Here is a 16977-nt window from a genome sequence, read left to right as displayed (position 1 = left end):
GACCCCAATAGGACAAGGATGGTTTGACCTCCATCTAAGTGGCCTAAGAGAACTGACGGTGCATGGGGCAGACTCTTACGGTCAAACCCTCTCAGTGGCCCCTGACCGGTGGTCCTCCAGCTTTCTTTTCAAGCAGCTCCTGGTTCTGGCTCCAGCAGATTTGGGGACACACAGTTGGGGGGCATAAATAGCACCCACTATATAACCAGGGTTTCCTGGCTGTGCTAGAATAATGGCCCCCAAATATGTCCCCGTCCTAATCCTGGGAACCTGGGAGTTTGTGACCTTATATCCTACAAGGGACTCTGCAGGTGTGATAAAGGACAGGACTCTGAGATAGGAGATGACCCCGGATTATCTAGGCCTCATATATCATAAGGATCCTTGCCATCAGAGAACCTTCCCCAGCTGTGGTCAGAGGGAGCTGTGACTGCAGAAGCAAGATCAGAGAGATGGAACCTTGCTGGCTGTGAAGACTGTGGAGGGGCCACAAGCCAAGGAACGTGGGTGCCCCTAGGAACTGGGAAAGGCCGGGAGACGGATTCTTGTCTAGACCTCCCGAAAGAACACAGCACTGCTGACCCCTCGAGTTCAGCCCAGTGAGACTCATTCTGGACTTCTGACATCAGAAGCAGAAGATAATAAGCTTGTATAGTTTTGAGTCACTGTGTTCGGCAATAACTTGTTACGGCAGCCACAGGAGGCTCGCACAGTGGCATGCTGTGTTTCCAGCTGACTCTTAACTCTGGCTGCAGCCTGGGGAGCCCCCCAGCCAAGTCCTGCCTTCTCAGACCTTCCTCAACAGCAGTGTCAGCAGACGGCCAGCTTCTCAGAGCCCACGCTCCTGCTGCTCCATCTGCCTGCCTACGTCCTCCGGGCCACATGCACTGTCCCCTCCTGTTCCTGTGGGAGATGCCATCCGAGCTCCAGCCCGAGGGTCTTGTGCACCTCCAGGGCACGAGACCCTCCCCTGAGTGGACTCAAGGCCGCAGATCAGCAGTGGATCCGGCCCTCTCCTGCCAGGTTTCCCGCTCTGTTGGATTACCCCGTCAGTGTATGGCGTGTGGGGGCCGCTGAGCCCTGCCTCCTGCCCATTCTTCTCCTCCCCTCCTCAGAAGACCTCTCTTCTGACCCCAATCCACTTGGGCCTCATGCCCACCTCCTGCCCTGATGAGACTCAGCCACATCAAGATTAGCCTCTGTGGCCAAATCCAGCACCAGGGCTCAGTCCCACATGACCCAGGAGCAGTATTCGGTGGTGAACACCCTAAAATTCTTGAAATTTCACTCACTGACCTCTGAGACCCAGCTTCTATCATCATCTCTCCTGGGTTTATAGTGACCGTCCCCCCTTCCAAATTTATATCCACTGGGAATCTCAGAATGAAATTTTATTTGGAAAAAGGGTCTTTGTAGATATAATTGGTTAAATTAAGACGAGGTCGTATTGGAGCAGGCTGGGAGTTGATCCAACAATCGGTGCCCTTAAGAGAAGAGAAAACACATACTGAGGGACAGCTGTGTGAGGAGCTGAGGCTGGAGCGAAGTGCCTGCAGGCCAAGGAGCGCCAAAGAGCGCTGGCAGCTCAGGACACCGAGGGGGCAGGAAGGACCCTCCCCGGAGCCTCCTGAGGCAGCGCAGCCCTGCCGACACCCTCATATTCAGTTCCTAGCTTCAGAACCAAGGGGAGGGATTTCGGCTGCTTTCAGCCTCCCAGTCTGTAGTAGAACAAGCAGCTCCAGGAGGCGAACAGAGCTCCTGACTCGCCATTCCTCTCCTGGGCCCCCAGAACTGGGAGGAGGACCACCAGCTGTTACAGTTTTCACACAGCCCTTGCATGCCACCTCAGGGCTGACATTTCTACTTCCAGCTGGGGCCTCTCTGAACTCCAGTCTGACAGCTCCCTGACATCTTTATTTAGTGTCTCAAAGCCTTTCCCACCTAACATGTCCCTGCCAAAACCCTCCACCAGCCACCTGCTTCTCCCCGTCCCACACAGTCCAGGAAACAGCTTGGCTCTCCGTCCCCCTGCTCAAAGATCAGAGTCACCCCAGACTCTCCTCTCTCTCCTGCTCTACCTCCGATCTGTCCTCCAGGAAGGTCCACATGATTTGTGGGACCACATGCAAAATGAACATGCCGGCCCTTGTTCAGCAGCCGTGAAGAATCTCAAGATGGTGACAGCAGGGCGTTAAACCAAGGGTGGGGCCCTTCTGAGCCTGGGACCTGGGTGACGTCACAGGTCACAGACCCCCTGGAGCTGGCCTGCCACCAGATTTGATTTCAAGGCCCTGCAGCTCCAAATCCCTACAGGATTCCTCCACTTCTGGCCTTGCTCAGGCCTCTCGGGCCTCACTGTCCTCCGCATCCTGCTGGATGGTCCTGTTGCTTCTACACTGTGGGGCACGTCTGCCACAGCCCACGAGCCCCCGGCTGGCAGGGTGTGGAGTTCTTCCATGTCCCTCACCCTGTCCTCACTAGTGGGAGCTGAGTGGTTCTGAACAAGGAAAAGAGCTTTTGCTGAGCTCTACAGCATCAGAGACCTGAAGAATTTCATGAGATGAGCCAGGCCCTGTGCAAACCATGGCTGGCGGGGGGTGGGGGGGCAGGTGGCGGGGAAGTGGCCTTCAGCCCCCACAGAAGCCCCCGGAAGTCATCTCCCAGACTCACCTGGACACCAGGCGGGGCTCACGGGCAAGGTCTTGGGGCCTGAGGTAGTACTGCACCACGATGACCAGGGCCAGGTAGCAGGCAGCCAGGGTGCCTAGGATGCTAACACATGAGACAGTGCAGCGTCAGGGGGCGACCATGGTGAGGCAGCGCCTGGGGAGCCACACAGAGCGGGGTCTCAGTGACAGCTCGGCCCACATTGGCAAGGGGTCAGGCAAGTTCTTCCTGTCTGGGCCCCAATTATCTGTACAATAGGACAGCAGGAAGGGCATTCCAGGCAGGGACACCCTCATGCCACGCAGTGGGACCTGCGAGGCTGTGATCACTATGGGCGCCCCATCTCTCCAGCAATAGCCACACAGCCCCTGGGATCCAGCATGTAAGTAGACACAACGTAGCGTGCAGCAGTACTGGCTGGAGAGGGCTGGGAGTACCTGGGGGACTCTGGGGTCCTACCCGCTGTTTCTCTGCTCCACTTCTCTACACGACAGGGAAAGGTGGGTGGCACACTTGTGTGAAGATTTTTGCCAGACTTTACTTTTTCAAAAGTATATGTGGAGCCTCAGACTGTAGAATGAAAAAAGTGTGTGTGTGTGTCTCCGTGCCTGTGTATGTGTGTGTGGGTGTAGAAAAAGCTTGCTATCATTAAGTAACAAAATGGAGGCCCTGTTATTACAGGCAATTTTCTTTTCTGTTTGACTTTATTTTCTATCATGCACATGAATGACTTTCGTAATTTACCATTTCTTTCCTCTTCTCCCAATGGGAAGAACCATGCTGGCAGCTCCCCATACCAGGTGGATAGAAACCACCCCCAAACGCCAGCCAAGGTGGGGATGCAGCCCCAGCCATCGCCCCCAGGAGGGGTCTGTGCCGCACCTTGTATGTCTCTGGAAGCCAATCTCCCGTGGCGCGGAGAGGGGCAGAATGACCAGCAGGCACAGCAGCACCAGGCTGAAGCGCTGGTCGGTGTACCAGGGCGGCGGGGCCGGCGCGGCACCGGGCAGGAGGAAGGCCCACACTGCGGGGAGGGGGGAAGGAGAGGCAGTGAGCCCCGGGAGCCTGCCCCAGGGCGACCCCATTGTTAGGTGGCCCAAGTGGAGGGAGAGAATCAGGGCGGGGCTGAGCTAGCCGCTTCCGCTCCACACCACACAGGCTGCGGGCCCTTGGGGGGACCTGGCTGAGGGCTGGAGGGGCCTCGATGGCTATGCTCACCCAGGGTGCCTGGTGGGGACACCTGGGCTCAGCACACCCCTCTCCTCACCAGCAGACCCCCCAGAGGACCAGTAATCAGCAGCTGGGGGCCCTGAGCCAAAGGAGGGAGGTGCTGTCCTCTTAAAGGCCAGGCCTGGAACTGGCACTGGCCCCTCTGCTATCCTCTCCCAGTCAAGCATCACAGAGCCCACTCTGATTGGTGGGGGACACAGACCTCATCAACCTCTCAGGGAAAGGTAGCCGAGAAACCGGAACCGGTTTATTCCATCTGTCACAGGAAGACAGAGAATTGGGAGCTGATAGAAGGGGCCAGACAGGTGGTGGAGGGGGATCCCAGGAGAGACACAAGGTGGCTTGAGGACAAGAGCACGCGGGGTGAGGTGGCCCCACAGTGCACGGGATCGGGGTGCCCAGAGCTGGATCTTGGCCCACACGGGGTGCTGGTACTGCTGTAAAGGAACCCTTTGAGTTCTCTGCACTTGCTCAATAAAGACAGCAATCAAAAGAAATGACCACTTGACCAGGATGGTTTGTTTCTACTGGAGAGACAGATGGAATATTTCCACATTGAGCTCACGGTACAGAGGCCCCCCTCTCTCAGAGGAAGGCAGGCTCTTGTGGCCAGAGACGCCAAGGGAATGAATGCATGCACCCAGAGGTGTGCAGAGATCTCCGTGAGCAACAGGCCCACATGGCCTGGGCTGAGGTGCAAGCCCTTCTTATCCATATAGATGGACTCCTGAAGCCAGGAGAGCCGCCTCTTCCAACTGGGCCACCCAGCTCCTTCCTGAGCCACTTTCCAGGCCATTCCTCGGTGTCCACAGAACCATCATTTACGGTCACTTTCACTTGATGAATCCAATGACTCTGTAAAAGAGCCCTGACCTCCAATGAGCCTTCAATCCAAGAAACCTGGACTTGCCTTCAGAAAGACACATTCCAACATATTGACCCAAGAAGCACAAAAGTGATGTGTCTTCGCACCAGTTGATACACCCAGAGCAGGGGTGGCCTGTGTCCTCATCAACGCGCAAATCCCTCCAGGGGATCTGCCACCTGAGCCTGAAACCTTCCCCAAATGACAGATCCTAGGAATCCTTCTCAACCTCAAAATCTTACTCAACTCCACACTACCTCAGACCCGCCTCAACACTGCACCCTTTAGAATCCTTCTGAATGCAGAAGCCACCCACATCCTTCTCAACACAACAGCCCCTAGAATCCTTCTTGCACAGTAGCCCTCAGGATCCATCTAAGCCACAACACCTCAGAACCTTCCCAACATGGCAGTCCCTCAGAATATTTCCAAACACTGAAGGCCCTCAATATCCTTCTCAACAAGGCAGCAACTCAGAATCCTCAACACGGTAGCTCTTCAAAATCATTTTCATCATAGCAGCCCTCAGAATCATCCTCAACACAGCAGCACCTCAGAATTCTTACCAACATGGCATGCTTAAAGAATCATTCTTAGCAAAACAGCCCCTCAGACCCTTCCCAACACAGCAGGCTCCCACAATCCTTCTCAACATGGAGCACCTCCAAAATGTACTTAACACAACACTACCTCAAATACTCTTCAACCCTGAACCCTCTCCGAAACCTTCTCAACATAGTAGCCCCTAAGATTCTTTTAAACACAGAGGCCATCAGAATCTGTCTCACTAGGCAGCTCTTCTGATGAGTGGCAGCCCCGAAGATACTTCTCAACACAAGAGCCCTCAGAATCCTTCTGACACAGCAGCCACTCAGAATTCTCAACACAGCAATCCCTAAAACCTTCTCAAAATGACAGCCCCTCAGAATCCATCTAAACACAGCAGCCCCTAAGAATCCTTCCCAACACAGCAGGCCCTCAGATCCTTCTCTACTCGTAATCCACACAGATACTCCTCAACACAGCAGCACTTCAGAATTCTTACCAACGTGGCACGCCTCAGAATCATTCTCAACACAACAGCCCCTCAGGTCCTTCCCAACACAGCAGGTCCTCAGAATCCTTGTCAACATGGAGTACCTAAAAGTCTTACTCAACATGATACTACCTCAGAATCCTCCTGAACAGCACAGCCCCTCAGACAACACAAAAGCCTTCAGAATCGTTCCCACCACTGCAGCTGCTAAGATTCTTCCTAACATGGCAGCACCTAATATTCTTCTCAGCCCTGAGGCCCTCACAAGCCTTCTTACACAGCAGACCTTGAGAATCCTTCCCAATACAGTAGCCCCCCAGGATCCTTCTCAACAGGACAACCACTCAGAATCTTCTCAACACAGCAGTTTCTGAGAATCCTCCAAAACTCAGCAGCCGCCAAAATTCTTCTCAATATGGAGGCCCTCAGAATCCTTCCCAACACTATAGCACCTCAGAATCCTTCTCAACACAGTAGCCCCTCAGAACTCTTCCCAAACAGGCAGTTCCTCAAAATCCTCAACACAGTAGCACATAGATCCTTCTCAGTATGGTGGCATCTGAGATCCTTTGCAAAACAGCTGCCCCTCAAAACCCTCATCAACTCGGCAGTTATTCAAGGATCTGTCTAAATATTCCAGCCTCTCAAAAATCCTTAACATACCAGCACCTCAGATCCTTCCTAACATGGCAGCCTCTCAGAATTCTTCTAAACACAGCAGCCCCTCAGATCCTTCCCAATACAGTGGCCTCTAAGAATCTGCCAACACAGGCAGCCCCAGATTTCTCCCAACAGAGAGGCTCTCAGATCCCGCCCCCAACATAACAGCTCCTAAGATTCTTCTCAACACTGAGGTACTGAGAATCCTTCTGACAGGGAAGTCCCTCAGAATCCTCCTCAGCACAGCAACATCTCGAATCTTTCAAACATGGGAACCCCTGAAAATCCTTCAAAGCAAGGCAGCTCATAAGATACTTCTCAATACAGAGGACCTCTGAACATGGCAGCTCCTCAGAATTCTTCCCAACATAACAGCCCCTCAGAATCTTCCTCAAAACTACAGGCCCTCAAAATGCTTACCAACATGGCATCCACTTACAAACCTTCCCAACACACATGCTTCAGAATCATTCTCAACACAAAAGCTCCACAGATCCTTCCCAACACAACAGACCCTCAGAATCCTTCTCAACATGGAGCAGCTCAAAATCTTACTCAGCTTGATACTACCTCTGAATCCTCCTTAACCCTCAGCCCCTCAGAATCCTTCTGAACACAGAAGCCCACCAGATCCTTCTAAAAAACCACAGCCTCTATAATTGTTCTCACATGGTAGCCATCTAAACCACAGCACCTCAGAACCTTGCCAACATGGCAGTCCCACAGAATGCTTCCAAACACTGCAAACCTGTATCCTTCTCAATATGGCAGCCCCTCAAAATCATTTTTAACATGGCAGCACCTCTGAATCCTTCTGAACACAGCAGCCCTCAGATCCTTCTCAACATGGCAGCCAGTGAGAATCCTCTAAAGTACGGCAGCCCCTAAGTTTCTTTTCAACACTGAGGCCTGTAGAATCCATATGAACACTGTAGCCCCTTAGAATGCTTCCCAACACAACAGTACCTCAGAATCCTTTTCAGTATAGCAGCACCACAAATCCTCCTCAACACAGGATGCTTGTGCTTAGTCGTTCAGTCATGTCTGACTCTTTGCGACCCTTTGGATGTAGCCCACCAGGCTTCTCTGTCCTTAGGATTTTTCAGGCAAGAATACTGGGGTGGGTTGCCAATTCCTTCTCCACACAGTAGTCTCCCCAAACTCTTATCAACACAGTAGCCCTTCAGATTCTTCTCAACACAGCACCCTCAGAATCCTTTCAAACACTGAGGCCCTCAGAACACTTCTCAATAAGGTAGCAGCTCAGAATCCTCAACATGGCAGCCACTCAGTATCATTTTCAACATGGCAGCCACTCAGTATCATTTTCAACATGGCAGCCTCTCAAAATCTTCTGAACATAGCAGCCCTCCTATCCTTTTCAACACAGCAGTCCCTGAGAATCCTCCAAAGGATGGCAGCTTCTAAGATTCTTCTCAACGTTTTGAGGCCCCCAGAATATTTCTAAACACAGCAGCCACTCAGAATTCTTCTCAATAATGCAGCACTTCAGAATCCTCCTCAACAGGACAGGCAGGTACAATCCTCAACTCAGCAGCCCCTCAGATCCTACACAACAGAGCAGCTTCTGAGACTGCTGCTCAACACACATCCCTCAGGATATTTTGCAACTTGGCAGGCCATCAGAATCCTTCTTAATACAACACCCCTCAGATCCTTTCCCAATACAGCTGCCCCTCAGAATCCTCATTAATATGGAAGCCCCTCAAAATCCTTCTGAACACAGCAGCCCCTAAGAATCCTTCCTAACACGTAGCAGGCCCTCAGAACATTCTCAACACATAATCCAGTCAGATCCTCCTCAACACAGCAGCACCTCAGAAGGCTTACCAACACAACATACCTCAGAATCACTGTCAACACAATAGCCACTCATATCCTTTCCAATGCAGCAGGCTCTCAGAATCATTTACAACAGAGAGCACTTTAAAATCTTACTCAACATGACACTACCTCAGAATCCTCAATATAGCAGCCCGTCAGATTCTGCACACCACAAAAGCCCTCAGAATCTTTTTGACATGGCAGCCTTTCAGAATCATTCTCACCACTGCAGCTGCTAAGATTCTTCCCAACATGGCAGCCCCCAAAATTCTTCTGAATACTGAGGCCCTCAGAATCCTTCTGACAAAGCAACCCATGAAGAAGTCCTTCAGGATCCTTCTCAACAGGACAGCCACTCAAAATCCTTCTCAACACCACATCTCCTCAGATCCTTCCCAATATGGCAGCCCACAGAATCCTTCCAAATACTATAGCCACTGCGTCCTTCTCAACAAATCAGCCCATCAGAATCTTCTCAACACAGCAGATTCTGAGAATCCTCTAAAACACAGCAGCCCCTAAAAACTCTTCTCAACAGAGAGGTCCTCAGAATACTTCCTAACACCATTACTCCCCAGAATCCTTCTCAACACAGCAGTCCTTCAGAACTCTTCCCAAACAGGTAGTCCTCAGAATCCTTCCCATCACAGCAGCTCCTCAGAAACTACTCAAGGCATCAGTCCCTCACTTCCTTCCCTAAGAGCAGCCATTCAGAATCCTCAACACAGCCACCTGTCAAAATCATTTTCAACATGGCAGCACCTCAGATCCTTCCCAATGCTGTAGCCCTTCAGCAGCCTTCTGAACACAGAAATTAAAACCATCAGAACATTTCTACATGGCAGCCCCTAACATTCTTCTCAACGTGGAGGCCCTCAGAACACTTTCCAACACATAGCTCCTCACAAGCCTTTCCAACATGGCAACCCTCAGGATCCTTCCCAACATGCAGCCCTTCAAAATCGTTTTCAACATGGCAGCCCCTCACAATCCTTTTGAACAAAGGAGTTCCTCCGATCCTTCTCAACATGGTAGCCTATGAGAATCCTCCAAAGTACAGCACCCACTAAGATTCTTTTCAACACTACAGGCTCTCAGAACAGTTCTTAACAAGACAGCAGCTCAGAATCCTCCTTAACATGCAGCCCCTCAAAATCATTTTCAACATGGCAGCATTTCAGAATCTTCTGAATACAGCAGTCCTCATATCCTTCTGAGAATTCTCTAAAGGATGGCAGTCTCTAAGATCCCTCTTAACACAGAGGCCCCCAGAATCCTTCTAAACATGGCAGCTCATTATAATCATTCTAAACATGGCAGATGGGGAGAAGGGGTTCAAGATGGGGAACACATGTACACCCGGGGCAGATTCATGTCAATATATGGCAAAACCAATACAATAATGTAAAGTAATTAGCCTCCAATTAAAATAAACAAATTTTTAATTTAAATAATAAACATGGCAGAACCTCAGAATCCTCAACACAGCAGCCACACAGAATACTTCTCAGTCCAGCAGCCCCAAATCCTTCTCAACACAGCAGCCCTTCACTTCCTTCCAACAGAGCAGCCAGTCAGATTTCTTCTCAATAAGGCAGCACCTCAGAATCCTCCTCAATATGGCAACTCTTCAGAATCCATCTCAACACTGCATCCTCTCAGAATCCTCTACAACAGCCCCTCATATCCTTCCCAGTGAGGCAGCTACTCAGAATCCTCAGCACAGCAGCCCCTCAGAATCATCTCAACACAGCAACTCCACAGAACATTTTCAATGTGGCAGCCCCTCAGAATTCTTATCAATATGGCAACCCCTCAGAATCCTGTTCAACATGGCACCACCTCAGAATGCTTACCAACACAACCAGGTCTCAGATCCTTCCCAGCACAGCAACCCCTAAGAATCTTCAAAACATGGAGGCTCAGACAATCCTTCTCAACAGATCAGCCCCTCCTCAACATGGCAGCACATGAGATTATCAACACAAAAGCCCTCACAATCTTTTTCACACAGGAGCCACTCAGAATTCTCATCATGACAGCAGATCAGAATGCTCCTCAACACAGCAGCCCTTCAGGGTTATTTTCTATATAGCAGCCCCTCAGAATCCTTCCCCAAACTGCAGGCGCTCAGAATCTTTTACAACACAGCAGTCCCTCAGAGTCCTTCTCAACATGGCAGCCCCTAAGAATCTCATCAACACAGAAATCCTCACAATCCATTTGACACAGTGGGTCCCTTAAATCCTTCCAAACACAGCAGAAACCTTTTGAACAAGGCAGCACTTCAGATCCTTTCCAATGCTGCAACCCCTCAGAATCATTCCAAACAGAAGTCCCCCAGATTCTTCTCAACAAGCATTCCCAAATATTCTGCTCCACATGGAGACTCTAAGAATCTTTCTTAACACAGCAGCCCCTAAGATTATTCTAAATACAGAGGCCATCAGAATCCATCTCACCAGGCAGCCCTTTTGCTACTTCTTAAGATGACAACCTCTAAAATACTTCTCAAAATAAAAGCCCTCAGAAACCTGACATGGCAGCCTAGCAGAATCCTTCCCAACGTGGAACCCACTCAGAATTCTCATCAACACAGTAGTGGCTAAGATTCTTCTCAACATGACAGCCCCTAGAATTCTTCTCAAAATGACAGCCCACAGGAATCCACCTGAACACAGCAGCTCCTAAGAATCCTTCCCAACACAGGAGGACCTCAGAATCGTTTTCAACAGGGAGCACCTCAAAATCTTATTCAACATGACACTACCTCAGAAGAGCCCTCAACACTGCAGCCTCTCTAATTCTTCACAGCTCAAAAGCCCTCAGAATCCTTTTGACATGGCAGCCCTTCAGAATCATTCCCACCACTGCAGCAGCTAAGATTATTCCCATCATGGCAGCATCTAAGATTCTTCTCAACACTGAGGCCCTCAGAATCCTTCTGACATAGCAACCCATAAGAATCCTTCCCAACACAGCAGTCTCCTCAGGATCCTTCTCAAAAGACAGTCACTCAGAATCCTGTCAACACCATCTACTCAGATCCTTCACAATATGGCAGCCCCATAGAATCTTTTCAAACACTACAGGTTCTCAGCGTCCTTCTCAATACAATAGCTTCTGAGAATCCTCCAAAACACAGCAATCCCTAAAATTCTTCTGAACATGGAGATACTCCAAATCCTTTTCAACATGGCAGCCCATCAGAACTCTTCCCAAACAGACCATGCCTCAGAAACAGTCCCAACACAGCAGCACATAATCCCTCTCAGTATGGTAGCATCTGAGATCCTTTGCATCTTTAATAATTGGGCTTCCCTCATAGCTCAGTCGGTAAAGAATCTGCCTGTAATGCAGGAGACCCAGGTTTGATCCCTGGGTCGGGAAGATCCCCTGGAGAAGGAAACGGCAACCCACTTCAGTATTCTTGCCTGGAGAATCCCATGGACAGAGGAGCCTGGCAGGCTACAGTCCATGGGGTCACGAGAGTCAGACACAACTCAGTGACTAAACCACCACCAACACCACCACTCAAAACCCTCATCAATTTGGCAGCCTCTCAAGGATCCATCTGAACACCAGAGCCCCTCAAAATCCTTCTGAACATGGCAGCACCTAAGATCCTTCTCTACACCACAGTTCTTAAGAATCCTCCAAAACAGCACCTCCTAAGATTCTTCTCAACATCGAGGCCCTCAAAACACTTCCAGCATGGCAGCACCTACAATTCTTCTCAACATGGAGCCCCTAGAATCATTCTCACATGGTAGCCCCTCAGATCTTCCTCAAAATGGCAGCCCCTCAGAATCCTTCCCAAATGGTAGTTGCTAACATTCCCTTGAGAATTGTTCCCAATGAGGCAGCCCCTCAGGTCCTTCTAAACACTGCAGGCCCTCAGAATCCTTCTCAACAAGGCAGCACCTTAGATCCTCCTCAACACCGAGCCCTCCCAAACTCTTCTCAATGTGGTGGACCCTCAGATCCTTTTCAACACAGCAGTCTCTCAGAATTCTTACTAACAGCATCTGCTCACAATCCTTCCCAACACATATGCCTCAGAATCATTCTCAACACAACAGCTGCACCGATTCTTCCCAACACAACAGGTCCTTGGAATCCTTTTTAACATGGAGCACCTCAAAATCTTATTCAAAATGACTTACTCCACTGTCTCAGATCCTCCTCAACACTGAAGCCCCTCAGAATCCTTTTGAACACAGAAGCCACCCACAATCCTTCTCAACACAAATGCCCCTAGAATCCTTCTTACACAGTAGGCCTCAGGATATATCTAAACCACAGCATTGTAAAACCTTCCGAACATGCCAGTCCCGTGAAATCCTTCCCAACACTGCAGGCCCTTGGTATCCGTCTCAGCAAGGCAGCACCTCAGAATCCAGCAGGTCTTCAGAATAATTTTTATTATAGAAGCCCTCAGAATCCTTCCCAACACAGCAGCCCCACAGAATCTTCTCAATATGGCAACCCCTCACTTTCTTCCCAAAGAGCAACCATTCAGAATCCTCAGTACAGCAGCCCTTCAAAATCATTTTCAACATGGCAGTCCCTCAGACTCCTCAACATAGCAGCCACTTAGAATCCTTCTCAACATCACAGCAGATCACAGATGCTTCCCAATGCTATCACCCTTCAGTAGCCTTCTGAACACAGAAGCCCCTCAGAACCATCAAAAGGTAGACCCTAAGATTCTTCTCAACACAGAGGCCCTCACAATCCTTCTGTTATGGCACCCCCTCGGGATTCTACTCAACACTGCAGTCCCTCATAATCATTCTCAACATGGCAGTCCCTCTGAATCCTTCTGAACACAGCAACTCCTCAAACCCTTCTCAACATGGCAGACCCTTAGTATCCCCTAAAGCACAGCAGCTCCTAAGATTCTTTTCAACATTCAGGTCACTCATAATCCTTGTGAATGCTTCAGCCCCTTAGAATCCTTCACAACACTGTGGTACCTCAGAACCTTCTCAATACGGCAGCAGCACAAATCATCCCGAACATAGTCCCCCAAATCCTTCTCAATATAGCAGCCCCTAAGAGTCTGCTCTACATGGAGGCACTAAGAATCCTTCCTGAGAAAGCAACCCCTCAGAATACATCTAAACAAAGCACCTCTCAGAATTCTTTCAACACAGCTACTCTTCAGATCCTTCTCAACATAGCAGCCCCCAACAATCTTCTAAACAAAGCCATCGGAATCCATCTCAAAAGGCACTCTTTCTAATCTTCCTCAACATGGCAGCCCCTAAGACACTTCTTAACCCTCAGATTTAAGGATTCTTAAGCCCTCAGAATGCTTCCCAACAAGGTAGCCACTCAAATCCTTCTCAACATGTAATTCCCTCAGAATCCTCCTCAACCCAATAGCACCTCAGAATTCCTACCAACATGGCATCCACTCACAAACCTTACCAACACGGGATGCCTAAGAATCATTCTCAACACAACTGTCCCTTCCCAACACAGTACTGCTCTCAGAATCCTTTCCAACAGAAAGCACCTCAAAATCTTACTCAACATGACAGTACCTCAGCATCCTCCTCAACACCACAGCCCCTCAGATTCTTCACAACATGACAGCCCCTAAGATTCTTTTCAACACTGAGGCCCTCAAAATCCTTCCTTCCACCACAGGAAACCATGAGATTCCAAACCCATGAGGAAGCCCCACAGGATTCTTTTCATCAGGACAACCACTCAGAATCCTTCTTAATCACATCACCACAGAATCTTCCCAATATGGCAGCCCCACAGAATCCTGAATACTACAGGTCCGCAGTGTCCTTCTCAAAAAGGCAGCCCCTCAGAATCATCTCAACGCAGCAGCTTCTGAGAATCCTCAGAAACATGGCAGCCCCTAAAATTATTCTCAACACGGAGGCCCTCAGAATCCTACCCAACATCACAGTCACTCAGATACCTTCTTAAAACAGCAGCCCCTCAAAACTCTTCCCAAACAGGCTGTGCCTCAGAATTTGTCCTAACACAGCAGCACATAAACCTTTCTCAGTATGGTAGTATCTGAGATCCTTTGCAAAACAGCTGCTCCTCAAAACTCTCATCAATTCAGCAGCCTCTCAAGGATCCATTTAACAAACACCCTGGTCCCTGAAAATCTTCTCAACATGGCAGCACCTCAGATCCTTCTCTACACTATAACTCCTGCTATTGCTGCTGCTAAGTCGCTTCAGTCGTGTCCAACTCTGTGCGACCCCATAGACGGCAGCCCACCAGGCTCCCCCGTCCCTGGGATTCTCCAGGCAAGAATACTGGAGTGGGTTGTCATTTCCTTCTCCAATGCATGAAAGTGAAAAGTGAAAGCGAAGTCGCTCAGTTGTGTCCGACTCTTAGCAACCCCATGGACTGTAGCCTACCAGGCTCCTCCGTCCATGGGATTTTCCAGGCAAGAGTACTGGAGTGGGTTGCCATTGCCTTCTCCCCTATAACTCCTGAGAATCCTCTAAAACACAGTACCTTCTAAGATTTTTATCAACACAGGGGCTCTCAGAATATTTTCCAGCATGGCAGTGCCTACAGTTCTTCTCAACATGGAGCCCCTAGAATCATACTCACATGGAGCCCTACAAATCCTCCTCAAAATGCAGCCCCTCAGAACCCTTCCCAACACAGCAGCCCCTCAGAATCCTCTCAGTACAGCAACCCCTCACTTCCTTCCCAAAGATCAGCCACTCAGAATCCTCAACATGGCAGCCCTTCAGGATCCTTCTCAACACAGCAGCCCTTCAGAATCCTTCTCAACATGGTAGCAACGTAGATCTTTTCCAGAGTTGTAGCCCTTCAGCAGCCTTCTGAACACAGAAGCCCCTTAGAACCATCACAACAAGGTAGATCCTAAGATTCTTCTCAACATGGAGGTACTCACAATCCTTCTGATATAGCACCCCCTCAGATTCTACTCAACACAGCAGTCCCTCATAATTATTTTCAACATGGTAGCCCTTCTGAATCCTTCTGAACACAGCAGTCTCGCAGATCCTTCTCAACACGGCAGTCCCTTAGAATCCTCTAAAGTACAGCAGCCCCTAAGATTCAACACTGAGGCCCCTCAGAATTCTTGTGAACACTGCGGCACCTCAGAATCCCTCCCAACACTGTAGCACCACAGAACTTTCTTAGTATGGCAGCACCACAAATCCTCAACATAGTGGTCCCCCAAAATTCTTCTCAACACAGTAGCCCTTCAGATCCTTCTCAACATTGCACCCTCAGAATCCTTCCATACACTGCAGCCCCCAGAACTCTTCTCAACAAGGCAGCAGCTCGGAATCCTCCTCAACATGGCAGCCCTTCAAACTCATCTCAACATGGCAGCCTTTCAGGATCTTCTGAACACAGTAGCCCCCCTATCCTGCACACAGCAGGCTCCAAGAATCCTCCAAAGGATGGTAAGATTCTTGTCAACATTTTGAGGACCCTAGAATCCTTCTAAACATGACAGCCCCTTACAATCTTTTGAAACATGGCAGCACCTCAGAATCCTCAACTCAGCAGTCACACAGTAGCTCCCAAAATCCTTCCCAGCACACCAGTGTCTCACATCCTTCCAACACAGCAGCCACTTAGAATTCTTCTCAATAAGGCAGCACCTCAGAATCCTCCTCAACAGGACACACAGGTATAATCCTTTTCAACTTGGCAGCCCCTCAGATCCTCCACAAAAGAGCAGCTTCTCAGAATGCTGCTCAACACACATCCCTCAAAATACTTTGAAACATGGCACATTTTCAGAACCATTGTACACAACACTCCTCAGATCTTTTCCAAAACAGCTGCCTTCAGAATCCTTCTCAACATGGAGCACCTCAAAAATTACTCATGACACTACCTCAGATCCTCAACCCTGCACCTTCTCAGAACCCTTCTAAAAATAGCAGGCCCTCAAATCCTCAACAGGAAAGCTCACAAGATTCTTCTTAACACAGAGGTCCTTCCTCTGAATCCGTCTCACAGAGCAGCCCCTCAGAATTCTCAACATGGAAGCCCCTCAGAATCCTGAACAGAACAGCACCTAAGAATTATTCCTAACACAGCAGCCCCACAGATCCTTCTTAACACGTAACCCACTCAGATCCTCAAAAAAACAGCCCTCTCAGATCCTTTCCAACTCAGCAGGCTCTGAGAATCCATCTCAATATGGAGTATCTCAAAAACTTACTCAACACGACATTGCACAGATCCTCCTCAACCATGCACACCCTCAAAACCCTTTTCAACATGGCAGACCCTAAGTTTCTGCTCCACAGGGAGGCACGAAGAATCTTTCTCCACACAGCAGCTCCTCAGAATACATCTAAACACAGCACCCCTCAGAATCCTTCTCAACACAGCAATTCCTGATATCCTTCTCAACGCAGCAGCCCCTAAGATTCTTCTAAACACGGAAGCCATCTCACAATGCAACCCTTCTGATTCTAAGCCCCTAAAATACTTCTCAATGCAAAAAGCCCTCAAAATCCTGACATGGCAGCCTCCCATGGATCCCAAGGATCCTTCCCAAACTGCAGTTGCTAACATTCTTCTCAACACTGCAGGCCCTGAGAATCCTTCTCAACAAGGCAGCACCTCAGATCCTCCTCAGCAAGCCAGCCCTCCCAAATTCTTCTCAACATAGCAGCCCCTCAGAATGCCT

The 16977-nt window shown here is 49.6% G+C and overlaps 1 protein-coding gene across 1 annotated transcript in view; it reads right to left on the bottom strand.

Annotated features, from left to right (window-relative positions):
- SLC38A8 (solute carrier family 38 member 8) overlaps positions 1–16977 on the bottom strand; it is a 40799-nt gene that overhangs the window by 14742 nt on the left and 9080 nt on the right. The window contains exons 3-4 of the mRNA XM_055413048.2: positions 3550–3691; positions 2671–2772 (exon numbers count right to left, since the gene is read on the bottom strand). Coding sequence (XP_055269023.2) covers positions 2671–2772; positions 3550–3691 — 244 coding nt within the window. The remainder of the gene's footprint in view (positions 1–2670; positions 2773–3549; positions 3692–16977) is intronic.

The sequence above is a fragment of the Moschus berezovskii genome, chromosome 22, assembly GCF_049115385.1.
Source record: "Moschus berezovskii isolate FMDL1 chromosome 22, NW_MosBer_1.0, whole genome shotgun sequence".
Lineage (NCBI taxonomy): Eukaryota > Metazoa > Chordata > Mammalia > Artiodactyla > Moschidae > Moschus > Moschus berezovskii.
Note: the sequence above shows the minus strand (reverse complement) of the source record. Positions and strands in the feature narration are given on the sequence as shown.